Source organism: Musca autumnalis, unplaced genomic scaffold, assembly GCF_047663935.1.
Source record: "Musca autumnalis isolate F117 unplaced genomic scaffold, ASM4766393v1 scaffold_1, whole genome shotgun sequence".
Lineage (NCBI taxonomy): Eukaryota > Metazoa > Arthropoda > Insecta > Diptera > Muscidae > Musca > Musca autumnalis.
This window is the reverse complement of record NW_027411644.1, coordinates 63,373,423-63,392,512: the sequence shown is the minus strand read 5'-3', so window position 1 is coordinate 63,392,512 and position 19,090 is coordinate 63,373,423. Positions and strand designations below refer to the sequence as shown.

Sequence of the window (19,090 nt, the reverse complement as noted above, 5' to 3'; positions counted from 1 at the left end):
ATGTACAGTTTAAGGGCTTTTCGAGAATCTTTTTGGAACTTGTATCAAAGTTGTTGTTTGATTGTCGTAATTGAATCCTCCTAAAAATGTTTAGAAAATCGGCAATGATTGTCGCCTTTGAATCCGCCTAAAAATCGAGTTTTAATGTCGTCTTTGAATCCTCCTAAAAATCTTTAGCAACTCGAGATAGGTTGGATGTCGCCTTTGAATCCTCCTAAAATTCCTTGGCAAATCGAGGTTGCTTGTCGCCTTTGAATCCTCCTAAAAATCTTTTGAAAATCGATTTTTTCGGATTTTTTATTTCGGAAATGATCTGATTCAAGAGAAACGACGGGTTGCCAGGTGACGCCATTTGTCAAAACAGGTGACACAATGGTTATGTGACGAACTGTGACACTCTCCGCTAATTCTAATAGGGGCGTCTTCATTGACCGTGCAAAACCTAGAGCTGTCTATCTGCTCAACCAGCAAGCACTATACCCCTCTATTAGTTGACGAGGACCCAATGCCAGAACACATAGGGGGTTATCATGAATGAAATTACCCCATGAGTTTCGTCTTTCCGCCGTTGTAACTTAAGGGAGAAAGTGAAAAAAATCGCGGGGAATTGCCGTTCAAGATAACCCCCATAATGAGCATTAAAGTCCCCCAAGACCAGACGGTTATGACTTTCCAAAAGTGCGCTAATCTGAACAGACTGGTGCGACAATAAAGCTAATCCCCCACCACCACTTCTGGTGGGATCCTTCCTCAGTACTTTGCAAGCATCCCAACGCTGTAAGCTGCACTTCTTGTTTGGCTTGGTTTCCTGCACCGCCGGGACCATAATATTCTTCCGACCCATGAAATCCACTACTTCCTCGTACCTCGGAGTCCATTGCAATTGAATTGCAAAAAGGATGCATTTTCTGGGATTGGAACAACAACAACTGGTATTAAGTGCTGCGTGTGTGGCTGCTGTTACGGGGGACTGCGGCGGAGTTGCGTATTCTGATGACGATGGCGACTAACTGGGGCCTGTGATCACGCAACATGCAGCAACATAGTCCCTGTCGTAGTCCATCACATGGACGACTCCAGTATAACCTCTGAGATGCACCCACTCCCGACATCTATTGCATCTCATCGAAATTTGGGTTGGCGGATGCAGAGGTGACAAACTGAGCACATCTAAGTTGGTCCTGGTTCACAAGTCCCCCGCCTTCTGGTAGGGACGTATTCATTGACGTAGAGCTATCAATCTACTCAGCATGTGGTCATTACCTAGGACTGAATGCCACAACTCATGATGACCGTTAAAATCCTCTAACACCAGTCCCTTATGACCTTCTAAAAGCGGGCTAATGTTGGGTATATAACCTGGTTATGTTTGTATCTATAGAAAAGGTTCGGTTTAATGAGAAAATTTGATGTGTGGCTGTGTGGCATTTTTCAATCTATCGATTCCTTCTTATTTTACTTTACCAAATTTCTAATACATTGTTCACACGCAGCATTTTCAGTTGAAAGCGATAACACTTACCTTAATATCATCAAAATCTGTTATATTCTCATCAGAATATCCTTTCATGACCTTCGTTGCCACTGGACCCATATAATTATTGACTATTGCAAATTCCATTAGCGATAGAAATACAAAGACCGAACATGAAGACATCCACACATCAATGGCTTTGACATAGGAAACTGGTGGCAGTAATTGTTGTGATTGTGTATTTTGTGTGGCCAGCGTTAGTAGTGACGTTACACCGAGTGTTACACGAGCCGGTATCGCTTCGGGTTTAATCCAAAATGATATCCAGGACATGACCACAATCAATGCTGATGGTATGTAGGTGTGTAGCAAATGATAGCCCAAACGGCGGCGTAAATTAAAAACAATTGCTAGACAGGTGAAGTTACCTATAGAATAGAAATGATTTTAAAGAAAGGATAGAATAGGAAATTGGGAGTCAACTTGTTACTAACCTGTTGAGTATTCTATGGTACAATCTGTTGTAAAGTTATTCGATATATCTAATTGTGGTAATTCAATTTCATTACTAACAACCAACGGATCTGTCATATTCCAAATGAATACCAAATCATTGACGGTGTGGGATACTGGCAAATGTAAAGTAATCAATCAAAAATATACTTCCCTTGAAAGTAATGTCATTTACTTACAACTCTCAATCATCATGGAACACACCTGAGTATCATGGGGATACGATTCAAATTTCATCGCACAAGAGAGCACCAAAGTTAATCTGAAAATGGGAACATCTTTATAAATAAAAATAATTGACTAAAAAGGAAAATAACCATTCTTACTTGGACATATAGAGCAGCGTCTTGTCATTATATAGCCACAAATAATGATTAGGTATGCTCATCTCGTGAAATGTAACCTTTTTGGCATTTTTAAAGAAACAATCTGGCCGCCATATACTGTGCAACCAATCAACATCTAATATTCGATATTCTTCACTCATATTCTCAGGTAAGCGTAAACGTGGATCACGCCAACTTTGTGCTAAAAATATATCAGTTACATAGGTCTGAAAAGGCAATCAATTGTTCACTTAAATATTGCAATGAAGTTGTTTGTGGTAGCCAGAACTTACCATAGATTCCTCATCGATAGAATCTAAGGATAATACCGTCACATGAAAATACACCACCGTTGGTTGGCCAAGCAACTTTGGCGCTCGATTTTTATCATAGGATTTTGATGGTATTGGTAATATATCTGGTAGTGATAAACTTAACTCATAATGTTGTACCGTTTCGGAACTGTCAGTGCCATTTCTGTAATTAAAGATATAATCTGTAGTATTAATTTCCAATAAAAAAACTGGAACCAATTCGATAATAGAAACAAAAAGTACATGAAAGAAGAGAGATGTTAATGATTGGTTTAGATTTACGGAATCCACTCGATTTCAACTGTCAATTCCTTTGCCTATACGTCAAATAAAAACTCATCTGAAATCCATTGGATTTCATTTGACGTTTAATCAATGAAATTGACAGTTGAAATCGAGTGGATTTCGTAAATGTAAACTTACTATAAGATTAACAGTTGTACGTGCAACAAAAAAACCAAACGCTGTCATTCAATATATCACAATCCAACCTGCAGCCGCTGAATATAATAACTCGGGGGAATCTTCGACCAATTATATGTTTGTGTTTTGGTACTTTTCACCATGTGGAAGGACAATTTTTAGAGCAACCCTCGAGTGACAAGGCGAAGATAATACCTCGTTTGCACTTAACCGGATTTAATATACCCCATGGTACAATAATACAGGTAGCATTATCATGCCAGCTGATGGTAACATAATGTGTCAATTGCATTGAATTAATGTCAAATTTTGACATCTTATGTTGCCAACAATTGCCGATGCGGCTACCTGTGTATTTGTACCATGATATACCCACTCATGGCACAATTACCAAGGTAGCAGTATCACACCAGCTGTTCGAATATGAAAAGGCAATTACGCAATTTTCCTTGCGGCAATTGTCAGTTTGTCGGCGAGAGAGGGTGTTGAGAGGCAAAGGGTTACCATATGCCTCACCTCTCTCACCATCAAACTGACAATTGCCGCAAGAAAAATTGCCTAATGTAAATATGGACATATTTTTGTTGTAATTTCTCCAACAACATAAAGAAAATTTTGACAACATATTCAAAATTTTACGATACCACTACCTGGGTATATGTGCCATGATTCCCACTGGATTTCAAATGTCAATTCCAAAAGTCAAACGTCAAATAAATCCTCATAAATAAGGTTCAGCCGTCAAAAAGCTCTAATGCCAACGCCGTTTAAGAGTATTGCGTAGCATTAGATCCCTTGCTGGCAAGGAAGAACCGCAGCAATGTACAATGTATGATGCTGCAAATGCCGTTAGGGGCCCTAATGCCCCGGTTACACTTAACCCAGTGGGTTTGGATTTAAAATGTCAAAGTGGGTTAACCCGGCAAAAAACTCTAGTGTAACCGTGCTATAAATCATCAAAAGCGTTGGGCGCTGAACTAATTTTCATGGTAATGCTGAAGTAGCAGTATGAACCGAAAGTTAAGTATCTCACCAAAGTTCTCTCAACTCGTTGCTAGCCATTCTACAACTCTGGAAAATGGGTTGGGAGGTCCCGCTACTGAAGCCAGCAAGGATGCTGGCTTCTAGAACAAATATGACATTTTTAAAGAAGAATGTTAAAAAATTGTATGAACATTTTTCATTTCGGGGAGTTACGCTTGGTTTACATTTACGAAATCCACTCGATTTCAACTGTCAATTCCATTGCATAAACGTCAAATGAAATCCTATGGATTTCAGATGAGTTTTCATTTGACGTATACGCAAAGGAATTGACAGTTGAAATCGAGTGGATTTCGTATACGTAAACAAAGCATTATGGAGTTATGTTGATGCGCCAGAACATCTTCCCACATGTCTTTAAGTTCGTTTTGAGGAAAGAACTCACCAGCAGGGGAGGTGATGAACTAGCTGTTCTGTTTCACCAGTCTGTTCAATATAGACCTATCTCGCTTGAGCTTGGCTCAGATGGCCCGTACATGGGATGTATGGGGGAGAAGTCAGGTGTGGAAGTGCCGCTGATTAGTCCGCTTTTGGAAGATTATAACCGTCTGGTCTTGGGGTACATTAATGGTTATCATGAGTTGTGGCATTCGGTAGATAGGGTATGGTGCTGGCGATCGGACGTTTTGCACGGTCAATGAGGACGCCACTACCACAATTTGCAGAGAGTGTCATATTTTGCCAGATATAACCAAAGTATCACACCAGGTGACAAATGATGTCACCTGGTGACCAGTTGTTTCTCTTGAGTCAGACCATCTCCCTGTAAGCATCTCCATCAGCAGACCGCCAGACATAAGCTTCGTTCCAGAACTAAAAAGTTTTTACACATTTTGCACATTTTTTCCCGAAATGCGTTCCCGTACACCAAAAAAGTTGTAAAATGTTCACTTCTCGTTGAACAAAAATGGCGCTGAATGGCTCTTTTTTAGAAACTTTTTACACGACAAATTTGAGCGAGCAAAAATGTGCAACATGTTTGCCGGCTTCTGATTCGCTGACACGCCGACTTTGACATTTGTGCCAGACTTTTTGACGTTTCTGCCATTTTTTCGTTCCCGTACATTTTGGAAAAATGTGTGTGTTGGACTCATTTTCGACAGTTTTCTCTTTTGACACTTTTATCATTAAAAAAGTACTGGAACGAAGCTATAACCATCGTGTCACCTGGTCTGACAAATGACGTCATCTGGCAACCCGACGTTCCTCTTGGGTCAGATAATCTCCCTATAATCGTCTCCAACAGCAGACCGATTTTATCACCTCAGAAATAGCGACTAGATCTAAAGGTAGAAACACATTGGATTTTTCTTGCTTGTGTGGCTTTATTTCTGGTAGAAGAATAAAGAACGGCCGAAAGAAATTAAAATAGGTTGCTTTTTTCATTTATTCTTTTACTAGAGCGATGAAAGCATGCAACGAGCTGATTGAGTTTGGGCCTTAAGAGTTGTAACATTGGAGACGGAATTAATGAATTGTGGGCAACGGTTAAGCCACTCTAGATCTCTGGAAAGAAGAAAGATAGGACCTCAGGCACGTTTGGTGACGATACGCTGCCGACTCATCCGAAGAGGTGCGCTAGTTATTTTAATCGAAAATGTATCGAGCACAATGGAGTGACAGTTCGAAGGGAAGAGTACTGCGCCGCAATAGATATCTTACTGCCGAGGAGATACCACAATGATGAAATCTTCATGGTAATGCTGAAACAGATGGATGAGCCAGGAGTTGAGTATCTCACGAAAGTTCTTAACCTGTCGCTGGCCACCCACACCGTTCCCGAAGTGTGGAAAATGGGCAGGGTAGTCCCGCTACTGAAGCCAGACAAGGATGCTAACAGCAAAGGTGAATCATACAGGCCGGTTTTGCCTTTGCCGCTCGAATCTGTATAGCCTCCCTGCATCAGAAATAGCTATACAGATGCCGATCATAAGCATGAGTTCCATAAGCAACACAGCACTGCACGCCGTTTCCACACATATTAAACGAGGACTCAACCAGAGGACTACGCGCTAGCGCTCGACATATCCGAAGCCTTTAATATTGGCAAGAAAGCCACCCTGTTTCAGGACATGGAGCAGAATACTCTCCGGTCAATTGGATAATCAATTATATGTGTGGTCGTCAGTAGTACATGAAATTCAGGAACATGAAGTCGAAGGCCCGTAGTGTGAAATAGGGGTTTCCAGCTTCCTATAGTCCACACTGTCCAGACGTTATTGAGATACCCAGCAAACCAAATGTCGGATGTTCGACACGTCTGAACAATTTCGGACCGTTAAGATTTCGTTCCGATTTCTAAACGATTACTCGGTGGGGAATACTTCAGATTTCGTACCGATTTCGTTCTGACTTCGAAGTGAATGTCGGAAATAAATTTCTCTTCCGAATTTCCCAATGTTTTTCTTCAGATTTCGTTCCGAAATCGATTCTATTTCGCTCCGGTATTTCGTTCCCAAATTATGTGAACCACTTCATACAACTTTCGTTAAGATATCTTTACGATTTTCGGATCCGACATCGGACGTAGCGTCCGAATTTTGTTCCGATTTCGTTACGATGTCGGTACGATTGGTTTGCTGGGTAGTTACGATCATTGTACGATCCTGGCGTCAGGTACTTTCCCTATTGTCATTTGTAAAAAGCAGAACGCCAATTTGATCTATCTTACCTTCTTTTTCCACGCAAGGAATATGCAAAAATCCTCCACTAAACCTACGACCACTCTGTTCGCCACATGGAACGCGGATATGAGCACAAAGTTGAATGTCCTGGTAGATGGCAACAGAATTCCGACCAATAACTACCCCAAGATTCTTGAGAATAAGAAAATTTAAAAGAATTTACCTTCATGTGTGCCTCGACGGGAACTTCACGTGGATAAGATTTTTCTCCCAGAACTTGGAACCGCTCAAGCCAATGTCTCTAAAGGCCTCAGCACATACGGTCCGTTGTGAGTCGCGTCACGCGTCGAGAACAACCACGTGAAAAATGTGCAAATGTTGCCAAGTTTGTTCTTGAAGTTTTCATGTGGTTGTTGTAACGCGACACTCGACGCACTGTATTTGCCGCGGCATTAACTGTCGTAAAAGGAAACCTTTGTATAGGCTGGCATTGGGGAAATTTGGGAGAGAGAACTAAGCTTAGTCCTTGGTCACACTAGAGTGTTTCATTGAAACAATTTCATGAAAACAAGGGTTGCTAGGTCGAGTTCCACAGTAGAGTGATATCATGAAGTTGCTGTAGTGGGCAACTCGATCTATAAATACCTAAAAGTTTCAATGAAACCACTCTAGTGTGATCTTCGACTTACCGATGCCTCCACATCCGAAATTCCTTCCAGACCACTAGACCAAATATAGTGGAAGGCACTAGACCAAATATGACTTTTTGGAAGCAAAATGTATGAAAATTTTTCACCTAAGAGGGGGATGGGGCCGGTCCCCATGACCCCCACCCTCTGCGTACCACCCTACACACAAGTGATCTAAGCTCAATTAAAATGCCGATCGCGACACCGCCTCAATTCGTATTGGGGCCATATTGACAGCACGAGAAGCTGCACTGTTTAACTGTCCAGCTAAACCCACTCCCAGGGCCCGGTTCTATATGTATGCAGCCAGTCCGGGTTACAGAATTTTTGAATCTTGTTTGTTCCGTACAGTGAGTATATCTACTGCCGGGAACGAGCAAAACTGCTCATCAACATGGATGATTTTGGTATGTCACATCCGGATTTAAGGCAGACAAACTTCAGCGGGATGAAGTAGGCGCCGACGAAGTCCTCAGTCATCGTTGTCTTCAGAATATGAGGTTCTACGTAATACCTTCAACAGCAAGTACAGACGCAGCACTTTACACCACATGTTGCTGTACCAACCCTTGCTCTTCCATTGTTTTTGCAATTCAATTGCAGTGGACTCCAAAGTATGATCGCAGAACTAGTGGATTTATGAGTTTACCAATCACCCCTTCAGAAAACTGCTGTCCGATGTGCAAGTGGCTGAACAGATTTTTCGGGCGGCACCACAAGAGTCAGCTGCCTCGCCTGCTTACCTTGCTTGCTTCTGATAAAAGAATAAAAAAGAAAAGGGCAACCCAGTTCGAAATTTGCTCGGCCTCCTTTATTCTTTTATTTTTAATATGTCAAAAATGAAGCAGGAAAGAAAAGCAACCAGGCAAAGCAGCTTATGTACCCAGGCCTTTATCGTTCAAGCGTGTTTCAAGTTGCGGAAATCGACTGACACTGACAACTTCAGGTACTAACTCCCAGTTTTTGTAACTAATTTTTGTTCGTTCGTCTATATTCGTAATAATTTAGGCATCCATAGCCCTGCCCCCAGATGACATAGAGACTTAATTTTTCGTAGACGCGTTCCATATTTAGTAAAGAATTCCTCATTTAAAAATCAGCGCTCTACATTTGCGCTTAGGCGAGTAAATCGATCTACAAAATTTGACAACTCGTGTGAGAAGAATTTTTTTTAAACAGCAGTTGTACGGCCACCGCCTCGAATACAAGAGTAATGCTTGGTTTACATTTACGAAATCCACTCGATTTCAACTGTCAATTCCTTTGCGTATACGTCAAGTGAAAACTCATCTGAAATCGATTGGATTTCATTTTACGTTTAAGCCATGGAATTGACAGTTGAAACCGAGTGGATTTCGTAAATGTAAACTTAGCATAAGAGATTACAAGTCTCCGCAATTGAGCGTAATGAACTCGACGTCAAATCTACCCCGGAGAGGGAACTGACAGTGGAAGTCAACAGGTGGCAAATTAGTTGCGGTCAACTCGAAATTAAGTTCGAAGAAATAGTGGATTTCATCGGTCAGAAACAGGTTCGTATATCCCACCGGCTAACTGAAGTGTGCGAGCCCAACCTCATCTCATCTGAGCGTCACAATTTCATTAAACATAAAGCCCTTAACACATCCAACGTTTGAGTAAAGTTTTGTATCATTCCTGGTAGAAGAATAAAGACAATTTGAAACTTGGCAGCACTGTGTCTTTTATTCATCTACTAGAAATGACACAAAACTTTACTCAAACGTTGTATGTGTTTAGGGCATAAGAGCTTCAGAGAAGTGCCCACTGAAATCGTAACTGCTGCAGCGACTCGTTACATACTAACTATCGACCACCAGAACCCACAGAAGAACCTAATACACTCCATCGAATTAACCCAGAGTGAAGGCCTGGGTACATAAGCAGCTTCGCCTGCTTACCTTGCTTCATTTCCGACATAATAAAAATAAATGAATAAAGGAGACCGAACAAATTTCGAACTGGGTTGCCCTTTTCTTTTTATTATTTTATCAAAAGCAAGCAAGGCATGCAGGCAAGGCAGCTTATGTACCTAGGCCTTAAGGGAACTGATCTTTATAAAAATGGAGGAGGAACAAGTACTTTGTGGGCAATGTGTATATCCCTCTTAAACCTTTCATAAACTATAGTGCTTGTATTGCAGACTAAATACCCGGCTTGATCGCTTATGACTCGATAGACCCGCCTGTGGTAAGCAATGAAATGCTCAGTGGTCTGGAATATTCCGAATATTTCAGTACCTCTATTCTATACTTTCCCAGGTACTTTCTTTTCAGTTTACAGGATGATCACTTGGACCACAAATTCTCCGAGCAATGTAGCTGTTCCCATAAGAGCAGCAACATATTCATTAACCCAACCTACAGAATCCCTCTAGCGATTGATGTGGTTGAAAAATTATTATTTTTGGCATATCTAGAATGTGACACAAAATATGTTTTTTGATTTCAAAAATGACCTGCACGAACCTTGTACTATCAAACAAAATAGCTAAGTACATGTTATCTCATTGACAAATAACAACGAAAAGAAGAATTACAAAAAAGGTAATATTTTAATATTTCACCTAGGTGTTACACATATCAGAATGTGTGGCAAAAAAAATGTGAACATTAGGTGCAGCCGACATGCACACATATACATATGTGATTCATTTGTCCATATGGCGCCCAATGTTGCACTACCCCTTTGAAACTTCTTAATAACGGGTTTTGAATAGAGCTGGCAAAAAATCGATGGCACTATCCATAATAGCTATATTTTTTTTAAAAATTCAACATCGATAGACATGGTAGAACAAATATAAGGTAAAGTTAATACTACAACAAATACAACTCGAACAACAACCACAAAGGAATTTGTTTTTGTCTGTAACGTTACTGCCAGTTGTATTTGTAAACAAAACAAGGAAATGTCTATAAATTATTGGAATTTAAAAAACTAATAATTTTTCACATTTGGTTGAATATTTTTGAAAACATGAATGAAAATTCGTTACATTTTAAATTTTTATGTTTTCACATCATTCCACTAAATGCATAAATTCTCGCAGAAAGTAGAATTCTTGCAGAAAAGTTTGGGGTCGCTGGAAATTCATAGAAAAAGGAGAAGCTGTTTCAATGGTTTGTTTTAGAAATCAAAGAAGCACATGTTTATTAGGGCTTTATTTTTTTAAATTTTAACAAAATACCTCACATATTAACAAACGTTGTATCGCCTCTACAAGCGGTGATTTACTGCGCGGCTTATCGTTCGAACTTGGAGAAGGTTACATATCATTGATATGAAGAAGTCTTTCTGGGAAATCGTTTTTTCCGAATGGATATATTTTTTTCTCAAAAAATATATGTCCCTAATGTACATCGAAATAGAAATAAATGTATAAAATGTCATATGAAATTTGACACTAACGTTACAACCCAGTTCAGTCAGCTGTGTATTGCTGCTACCTTTTCTTATTCTACCATGATCGATAGATAGTTTTTTCTATCGATATTATAGTACGTTTATATATAACCGGATTTAACAAACACACTGGGTCTCAAATGTCAATTCCTTTGCGTATACGTCAAATAAATCCTCATTAAGAAAGTTAATAGCTCATTTAGACTAGCCATAAATGCTTTGGAGGATTTAAATGGCAGTCAGCTAATTTTTGTTTATAGCACAATTCCCAAGGTAGGTGCATCAGCCCATTTGATCGAATTTGAAACGTCAAAAGAAGTTGTTGTAAATTGAATTTGTCTCAAAAACATACGGCAAGTTACAAATTTATTAATATTGAAAATGTTAGCACAGTATGCTACTAATGCCAACTAATGAACAAATAAAGAATTATTTTATTGTTTAGACATCGTAAATATTAATCTTGGATGATTAAAATCAACTTTGTATATCAAAGCAAATTTAATTTTTTACCTTGTTTACAAATTTTGACATTTATAAATATTTTTATTGTAGCTATTCACCGATGCATCTACCTTGTTTCTTGTGCCAGCTTGTATGTATCTACGTGAATTGACAGAAAAGAAATTCGCCTCAAAACATTTGTTCGCCTCTGTTTATGAATTTTGACATTTAAAATCTTTGTTTTTCTTTGAATTCTCTTCCTGGAGGACCTGTTATTGGGCCATGAAACAAATCCACTCAATAAGAGGATTTATTTTTGTATGGGAAATCTGGAAGATTTTGACCGGATTTAGCAAATAAAACCTGATAATGTGCTTAATCCGGCTAATGATGTCATATCTAAATGGCATATAACCCTGTAAAAGGCTATAATATAAACATGGCCTTATCGGATTAAAAACCCCTAACCTAATAGTACGGTTACATTAGAGTTTTTTGCCGGGTTAACCCCCTTTATGTGGATTTATTTGACGTTTGCGCTATGGAATTGACATTTAAAACGCAAACCCACTGGGTTAATCCGGTTAAGTGTAACCGCGGTACAAAATCTTTTGAAATACAAATTACGCGGATTTTTAGTTTTGTGGATATGAGAAAGTAATACCCTGGTTACACTATTGAAGGTTAACCCACTGGGTTTAATAGATCCAGTGGGTTAATCTTTGCTGGTTACACTTAGCTTTTTGAGGATATAAACTGTCAGCTGATGTTTGTTTACGTATACATACAAAATAACTAATAAAGTCGTGTTTTACACTTTTACAATTTCTCGTATGAGATATCGTCCCCTCTTTGCTCATATTGGTATATTTTACACACAGGGATACATTTTTGTATCATGGTATCAAGCGTACTTTTTGTTAAAAAAGTGTCTAATGTAAAAAAATAAATAATTAATAATTTTCAAATAATTTTAGATTTATTAACTCCATAAAATCTCATGTGACCAATCGTAAACGTGAAAACACGACTAACTCTGTTGCAAAAACAGTTGCAACTTTTGGTACTTTTTGAGTAGAGTTGGATTTTTTTGCACAAATACCGAATACAACACTGTATTTTTGGTGGATTTGTGCCGGATTTAAAATAAACCCAGTCGTGAGAGGATTTAATTTTTGTATGGCAAATCTGGTCAGATTTGACCAGATTAAGCAATAAATCCTCATGAAGTGGGTTAACCCTGTAACTGTAGTGTAACCGTGCTATAATGCCTGATTTATAGCACGGTTACACTACAGCTTTTTGCCGGGTTAACCCACTTCATGAGGATTTATTTGCTTAATCTACTCAAATCTGACCAGATTTGCCATACAAAAATTAAATCCTCTCATGGCTGGGTTTATTTTAAATCCGGCACAAATCCACCAAAAATACAGTGTTGTATTCGGTATTTGTGCAAAAAAATCCAACTCTACTCAAAAAGTACCAAAAGTTGCAACTGTTTTTGCAACAGAGTTTGTCGTGTTTTACACGTTTACGATTGGTCGCATGAGATTTTATGTAGTTAATAAATCTAAAGTTATTTGGAAATCATAAAATTATTTATTTTTTTTCATTAGACACTTTTTTAACAAAAGGTACGATTGATACCATGATGCAAAAATGTATCCCTGTGTGTAAAATATACGAATATGAACAAAGAGGGGACGATATCTCATACGAGAAATTGTAAAAGTGTAACACACGACTTTATTAGTTATTTTGTATGTATACGTAAACAAACATCAGCTGACAGTTTATATCCTCGAAAAGCTAAGTGTAACCAGCAAAGATTAACCCACTGGATCTATTAAACCCAGTGGGTTAACCTTCAATAGTGTAACCGGGGTATTAGACTATGCTGGATTTAGCAATTATTATATCTAATGTCCCTAGTTCTCCTAGTAAAATATTTCCTTTTTTGCCCAAAAAATGGATTACAGATTCACATGACATATTTGATGATTTAACATATGGTCTGTTCCAAAACTGCAAGAATCAACCATTTTTTACATTTTTTGTGATAACATAAAGGACAATTTTTTATCGTAGTTTAAATTTGGAGATTCCTGAAGGTTCTGGAACAGGGTACTTATAAATCCAGATATAAATTATCTTTATACATGTCCAACAGAATATATTTTTAATTATAAATAAACTTATTTTTTTATTATTTCTGTTGCACATGTTTCTGACAGCGGAGCTAGAGATGATATGGGCACCCTAATATTCAAATGCTTATTTACATGTGCAAGCGGCAACATTCACACAAACGCTATTGCAAGTGTATGGGTTATCAATTTCAATAACAGCAGTTGGATTTGATAGATGATATTTGAAATAAATAAACGTTAAATAAAAAGGAAATCAAAATAATGACATTATGATTTAATATGTATTTTGTACTATAAATAATATTATTGATAAAAACAATAACTAAATACCTATAACCATGAACACAATTGCACTTTAATATTGATTTTTCCAATAGATAACAATAAATTGTAATAATTATAAGAAATTTGTGTTGTTTGAAACGTTTCGCAGTTATAAACATTGCTATATATTTTTATTTGTTTTTCTATTTTTTATTATTTATTTTTATGGGTAACACTCTTTGGATTTGTTTGCTTTGCTTTATTTTGTGGTATTTAGAATGGATTTGCAATAAGACAACTGATAACCACAACGATTCACAAAAAAAGATTATAAAAAGAACATGCAGCAGCAACTTAATATGATTTTTTTTTTTCAACCGTTTTTATAACACATTTATTATTTACACTATTTACAAAATTTCTATTTTATTCTTTGAAAATTAACACTCAATACTTATTGTTAAAAAAAACTCTGTAATTAATTGTGAATTTAGTATTATTGTCGATTTTAGAGAATATTTTTTCGCGTTCATTTTATTATCCCGTTGTCTAAATGTAATTTCTATGGTTTCTCTTTAACATTTCATTGTATGACATTTGTATTTCTAACGGACAAATGTGCGTTGACAATTGTCATGTAACGTAAATGTCGTGTGAAATGTTTACCAATGAAAAGAATAAAAACAAAGAAAAAGAAAAGACGAAATCGTACGCATAACCGACAAATAGTATATTTCTTGTGTTGTAAAACTAGTTTCATTTATAAAACTTTAAATAAATGTATGTTTTCTTTATAATGATAATGTAATTTTCACTTTCGAAATCATTATGTTGAACGGCATATGAATTGCAATACGTGCTCACCCCCAATGACAAGACAACTGTTGCTCTTTACAGAGTTGTATTTATATGTTGCAGGGAAGAGTTACCATAAATAAAAGCGTTACAATGGCGGAATTGCCAACATAGATATTTTTGAAAGTATTAAACGTTATGTCTGATTAAGGCCTCGTCACATAAGAGGATTTCTGGCTTAATTCATTAAGTTGCATGTTCTTCCGGCTTTAATTCAAAATTCAAAGCATACGAAAATCGTGTTTCAGCACACATCCAGCCGCGTAGAGATGCGGCAACTTTTGGAGGATTTAAATGGCACTCAGCCAACACCAAAAAAAATTCGATCTGAAAATGTAGCTTAAAATGTAAAAATACCTAAATCGGGCGGTATCGTTATATGGGGGCTATATTAAAACGTGGACCGATTTAGGCCATCTTCGAACTTAATTTCAGACCAAACACACATGTGATCAAGAATATATATACTTAATAGGGTCACAAATGATTATTTCAATTCGTTACAAACGGAAAAATAATTGGTCTGCTCCTTTACTTTTGAAAATGGTAAAACTGGCAAAAGTTGTAAACTGCTCCCATATGAATTGTTGGTGTCTGAAGTAAACGAACTCTCTTCGAGTATAAAGTGGTAAAACTTGAAGATTCTTGCACGCAAAGAAACAGAGCTAAACTTAATATACCCTCCATATTATGGCGGAGGGTATACACAAATTTGACACTCAAACTTAAAACAACGCAACATCGAAAATCGAACGACGCATAGTGAAAATTGATATTAACTAATAGCTATATTACACCATGGTTTAATAAGAAAGGTTAGCCAAAGCTTTATGTCAATTTAAATTTTTTCATTCGAGTATTCCTAAAACTTCAAAACAATACACACAAACTGTGTATGTGTGTGTGGTGTTTGAATAATATGTCAAACAATTTTAAAAACAATCGAATTCAATGATTTTTAAAATTATTTTTGGAACATTTGTATGGAAATAATTCGTCAGGTTATCATTGAAACAAACATTTTATCATATCCACAACTTGATTATGCGGAGAAACATTGGTCCTTCATTCATTTTTCGCGATTTTTATAAAATGCTCAAAATTGGTGTTGTAAACAAACCCACTTGTTGCTTAATTTTGAAGTTTTAGGAATTCAGGAAAAACAAGGTGTACATGAATGTCCAAAAATTTTATTATAAAGGTGTGCTATTTTGTTGCCCATTAAGTGTGCTATTTATTTGGTACACTACTGTAGCATAGCGGTATGCTTTTAGTACATACACACATACCTACAAGCAAGCGAGAACATAATTTGTATATTTTGCCATTTCTGTTTCTGCATTTCCAAAACCATTGGAATGCAAAACAGGTTTTATGTGACGATGCAAAACAGAAGAAAGTCAATCGAAGTTTGAGCATCAAAACGATCAACACGCACCACCCCCGTCGTGACGAAGTGAGAAGTACAAAAGTGTTAACTTACAAAATATTATAATTAAAACATTAAAGTGAATTTGCATAAAAATCAAATCCTAATAATCGAATGTGTATAAACAATATTGTAATTATAATTTTATACCTGAAACAAAAACATATAATACTTACCGTGTTAAAAACATACATATACCTGAATAGTACAAAAAACCATAAAATACTTACCTTGTGAATTTCCTTATACTTACCTTTGTACATAAACCTGCTACTTACCTTTGATACATACCTAAATACTTACCTTTTTTGAAACACACGAAAAACCTGTGAAAAGAAAAATATTTATACTTACCTTGAAAACCAAATCCTAAATACTTATCTGTGAACACCTAAATGCAAAAGAAACCCATTGTAAATACTTACCTTGAAAATCTATCAAAATTATCAATAAAGTTGAATTAAAAGTTGAACAAAAAAAAACATAAAATCTTTTCTATGGAAAAAAGTGAAAAAAGGTAAAGTGCTAAACATTTGGTCCTAGTCGAGCCGAATATGTGTGGTTAAGAAAAATCTTAACATTTTCAAAAAACAAATACAACATAAAAGTGGAATTTTTTGGAAGAGTTTTTTACAACAACAAAATTGTGAAACTAGTGACATTGAAAAATTACAACAACAAACGCAGTGAACAAAATTGAAAAAAAAAAATAAAGTTTGTAAAGAGAACAACATAAGAAGCAAAACAGTGACAATTTGTGGAAACTTAAAACAAAACAAATACAGTGGAACGCAGACAGTGGAATATTACAGTGGGACGTGGAAAAAGTGATTAAACAAAAAAATTATTTTACAAGAAAGAAAAAATTAAAATTAAATTTGTTTTAAAAATACTAAACAAAAAAGTTCACATACAAAAACATAAATATCAAAAAAAAAAAACCCAAATTACATTGAAACAAAAGTGAACATTTAAACATTAAAACATACAATTTCTACAACACACAACAATATCTACAAAACAAACCAATATAAACTAAACGCGAATACGGTGACGCGTAACAAAACAACAACAAACAATCAGTTGGAGAGTTGGAGCTGAGGATTTGGAAAGGCGGACAGACGGACAAAAGGTTAAAACCCCCCCATATACTTACCTAGACCCTATAACCAAACAGAGCAAAGTGAGTACAAATAAGTTTTTTGATTTGGAGCGTGGCATCAAAAAAGGAACACAGGGTACGGCGAATTTTGACTCCCGACACTGTCCCTTTATACGATAACTCGCTATTACATCACAAATTGACACCTTTGGATACAAAGACCCAAGTTTTTTTACATAACCCTAGAAAAGCGGACTGAAGTTGACCCAGCGAAAGTGGGAACACACATATACGTCCACACATACACACACAAACACATACAACCTAGTGAAATTTGGGATTTTGTAACAAAGATTTTTCAATTTATCCACATAAATTTCTAAAAAGGTAAATTTTTGTGTAAATTTGGTTAGATCATTTTGTGGAAATCTAACAATTTACAAATACATGCACAGTTCAAGCATAACATAGTGGAATTTTTGGAAAATTCTCTCAATTTTGGAAATTTTCTCATGCATTTTTAAATACAAGAAGAAAAAGAGAAATTTTGTGGAAAAATTGGAAAGTTTAGTGAGAGACTTGTGGAAAGTCGACCTTTTCGCTCATACATATTTGTCCGTCCGTTCAATAATTTGGAAATTTTGGAAGTCTGACCCGATATATATTTTGGAAAATCATCAGTCACTTGGAAACCATATTATTTTTGGAAGCTAAATAATTTCTGTCGGTTATTGACCCAAAAACACATACAACACACACAATTTATGGGAAAATAACCTGAAATTACTAACATAAAAATTACAAACGTTTACAAAAATTTTGGAAAAAATCTTATACGGCGACATACACACAAACAACAATATTAAACAATTTATACATAAGCGCCATATTGATTTCCCAATACATCCATTTTGGGAAAAATTGGAAAAAAAACATTTTGCGCCTTTTACGTACATAAGCATAAGCGTTTGGTGGACAAGCGCCCAAAAATTTGAGGTTAACTAACCTAAACATTCGACACTTTAAACTTTTTCTTATCTTATGAAAATTTATATAACTTTTGATACTCATACATTTTTACAGCATCTTTGAAATTTTTTGGATGAAAATTTTTGATTTAGACACAAAATATTTTTGTCTTTTTTGCAAATAAGCAATATTTTGTTGAAAAAATTTTTGATTTTAAATTAATTAATTTTTAATTTTAAACCAGTTTGAAACAACAATACGACATTCTAAAGCATTTTTCGCTAACAATTTGGATTTTTTGGACCCAAAATAATTCACCTTTGAAATTGTTTGCTGGGATTTTGCTCTGGCTTGACTCGTTTCTTTACTAAGACATTTTTGTTTCCACCCAAAACCAATTATTATTGGAAAAAACAAAAAATTTTCGTCTGTGTTTAAAGCGAAATCATTCTCTCAACAATTTATTTACAAAAGCGTCACTAAAATAGTTGTGGATTTAGACAATTATTCAAAAAACAACTGCGTACAAAAAATCATTTCACTTTTTCTGATAAAATTTGCTGTTTAACTAGGGTTTTATTACAACCTTGTTATTTCTGCAATTTGCTGTTCTTTGGGACTTTTTTTCTGGATAACCCAACACACATTTTTCTTCGACTTATTTTTGGAAATTTTTTTCGGATTTTGATTGAAATTTTTCGACCTTTCAAAACTTTTTCTTGCGTTCTTTGAATGAAAATATTTGGCATCAAATAATTTTAATTCTCTGTACTCACATTGGAGAAAACATTTATCGTACTCCACAAAACATTTACTCTACTCTACAAAATATCCAGTTGTCGTGAATTTATTTGGGAATTAACATCAAAATTTTGCTAAGACAAAATTTTCTGACTCTGTTTTTTACCCAATAACAAAAAGGTTTGACCCTTTGATTGGACTACTTTGTCATTTCTTGCGACTCAGCAAATTTGTTCTAAAGTCAGATCTAATTTACAAAGAAAGATGGCCAAACTTAATCGTGAAAAATTTGTTAACTGTCTT

The 19,090-nt window shown here is 36.1% G+C and overlaps 1 protein-coding gene and 1 long non-coding RNA gene across 2 annotated transcripts in view; one reads left to right on the top strand and one right to left on the bottom strand.

Moving 5' to 3' along the window:
- Window positions 1–14,268, bottom strand: part of HisCl1 (Histamine-gated chloride channel subunit 1) — a 38,624-nt gene extending 24,356 nt beyond the window's left edge. The window contains exons 1-6 of the mRNA XM_073978980.1: window positions 13,758–14,268; window positions 2,607–2,790; window positions 2,314–2,540; window positions 2,167–2,249; window positions 1,969–2,103; window positions 1,523–1,902 (exon numbers count right to left, since the gene is read on the bottom strand). Of these exons, the coding sequence (XP_073835081.1) occupies window positions 1,523–1,902; window positions 1,969–2,103; window positions 2,167–2,249; window positions 2,314–2,540; window positions 2,607–2,790; window positions 13,758–13,870 (1,122 nt within the window). The 5' untranslated portion in view covers window positions 13,871–14,268. The remainder of the gene's footprint in view (window positions 1–1,522; window positions 1,903–1,968; window positions 2,104–2,166; window positions 2,250–2,313; window positions 2,541–2,606; window positions 2,791–13,757) is intronic.
- A 1,452-nt stretch (window positions 14,269–15,720) lies between these two features.
- On the top strand, window positions 15,721–16,841 carry LOC141390578 (uncharacterized). The gene is made up of 2 exons (XR_012409409.1): window positions 15,721–16,492; window positions 16,584–16,841. It is a non-coding gene; the product is annotated as an uncharacterized lncRNA (long non-coding RNA).
- Window positions 16,842–19,090: the final 2,249 nt, after the last annotated feature.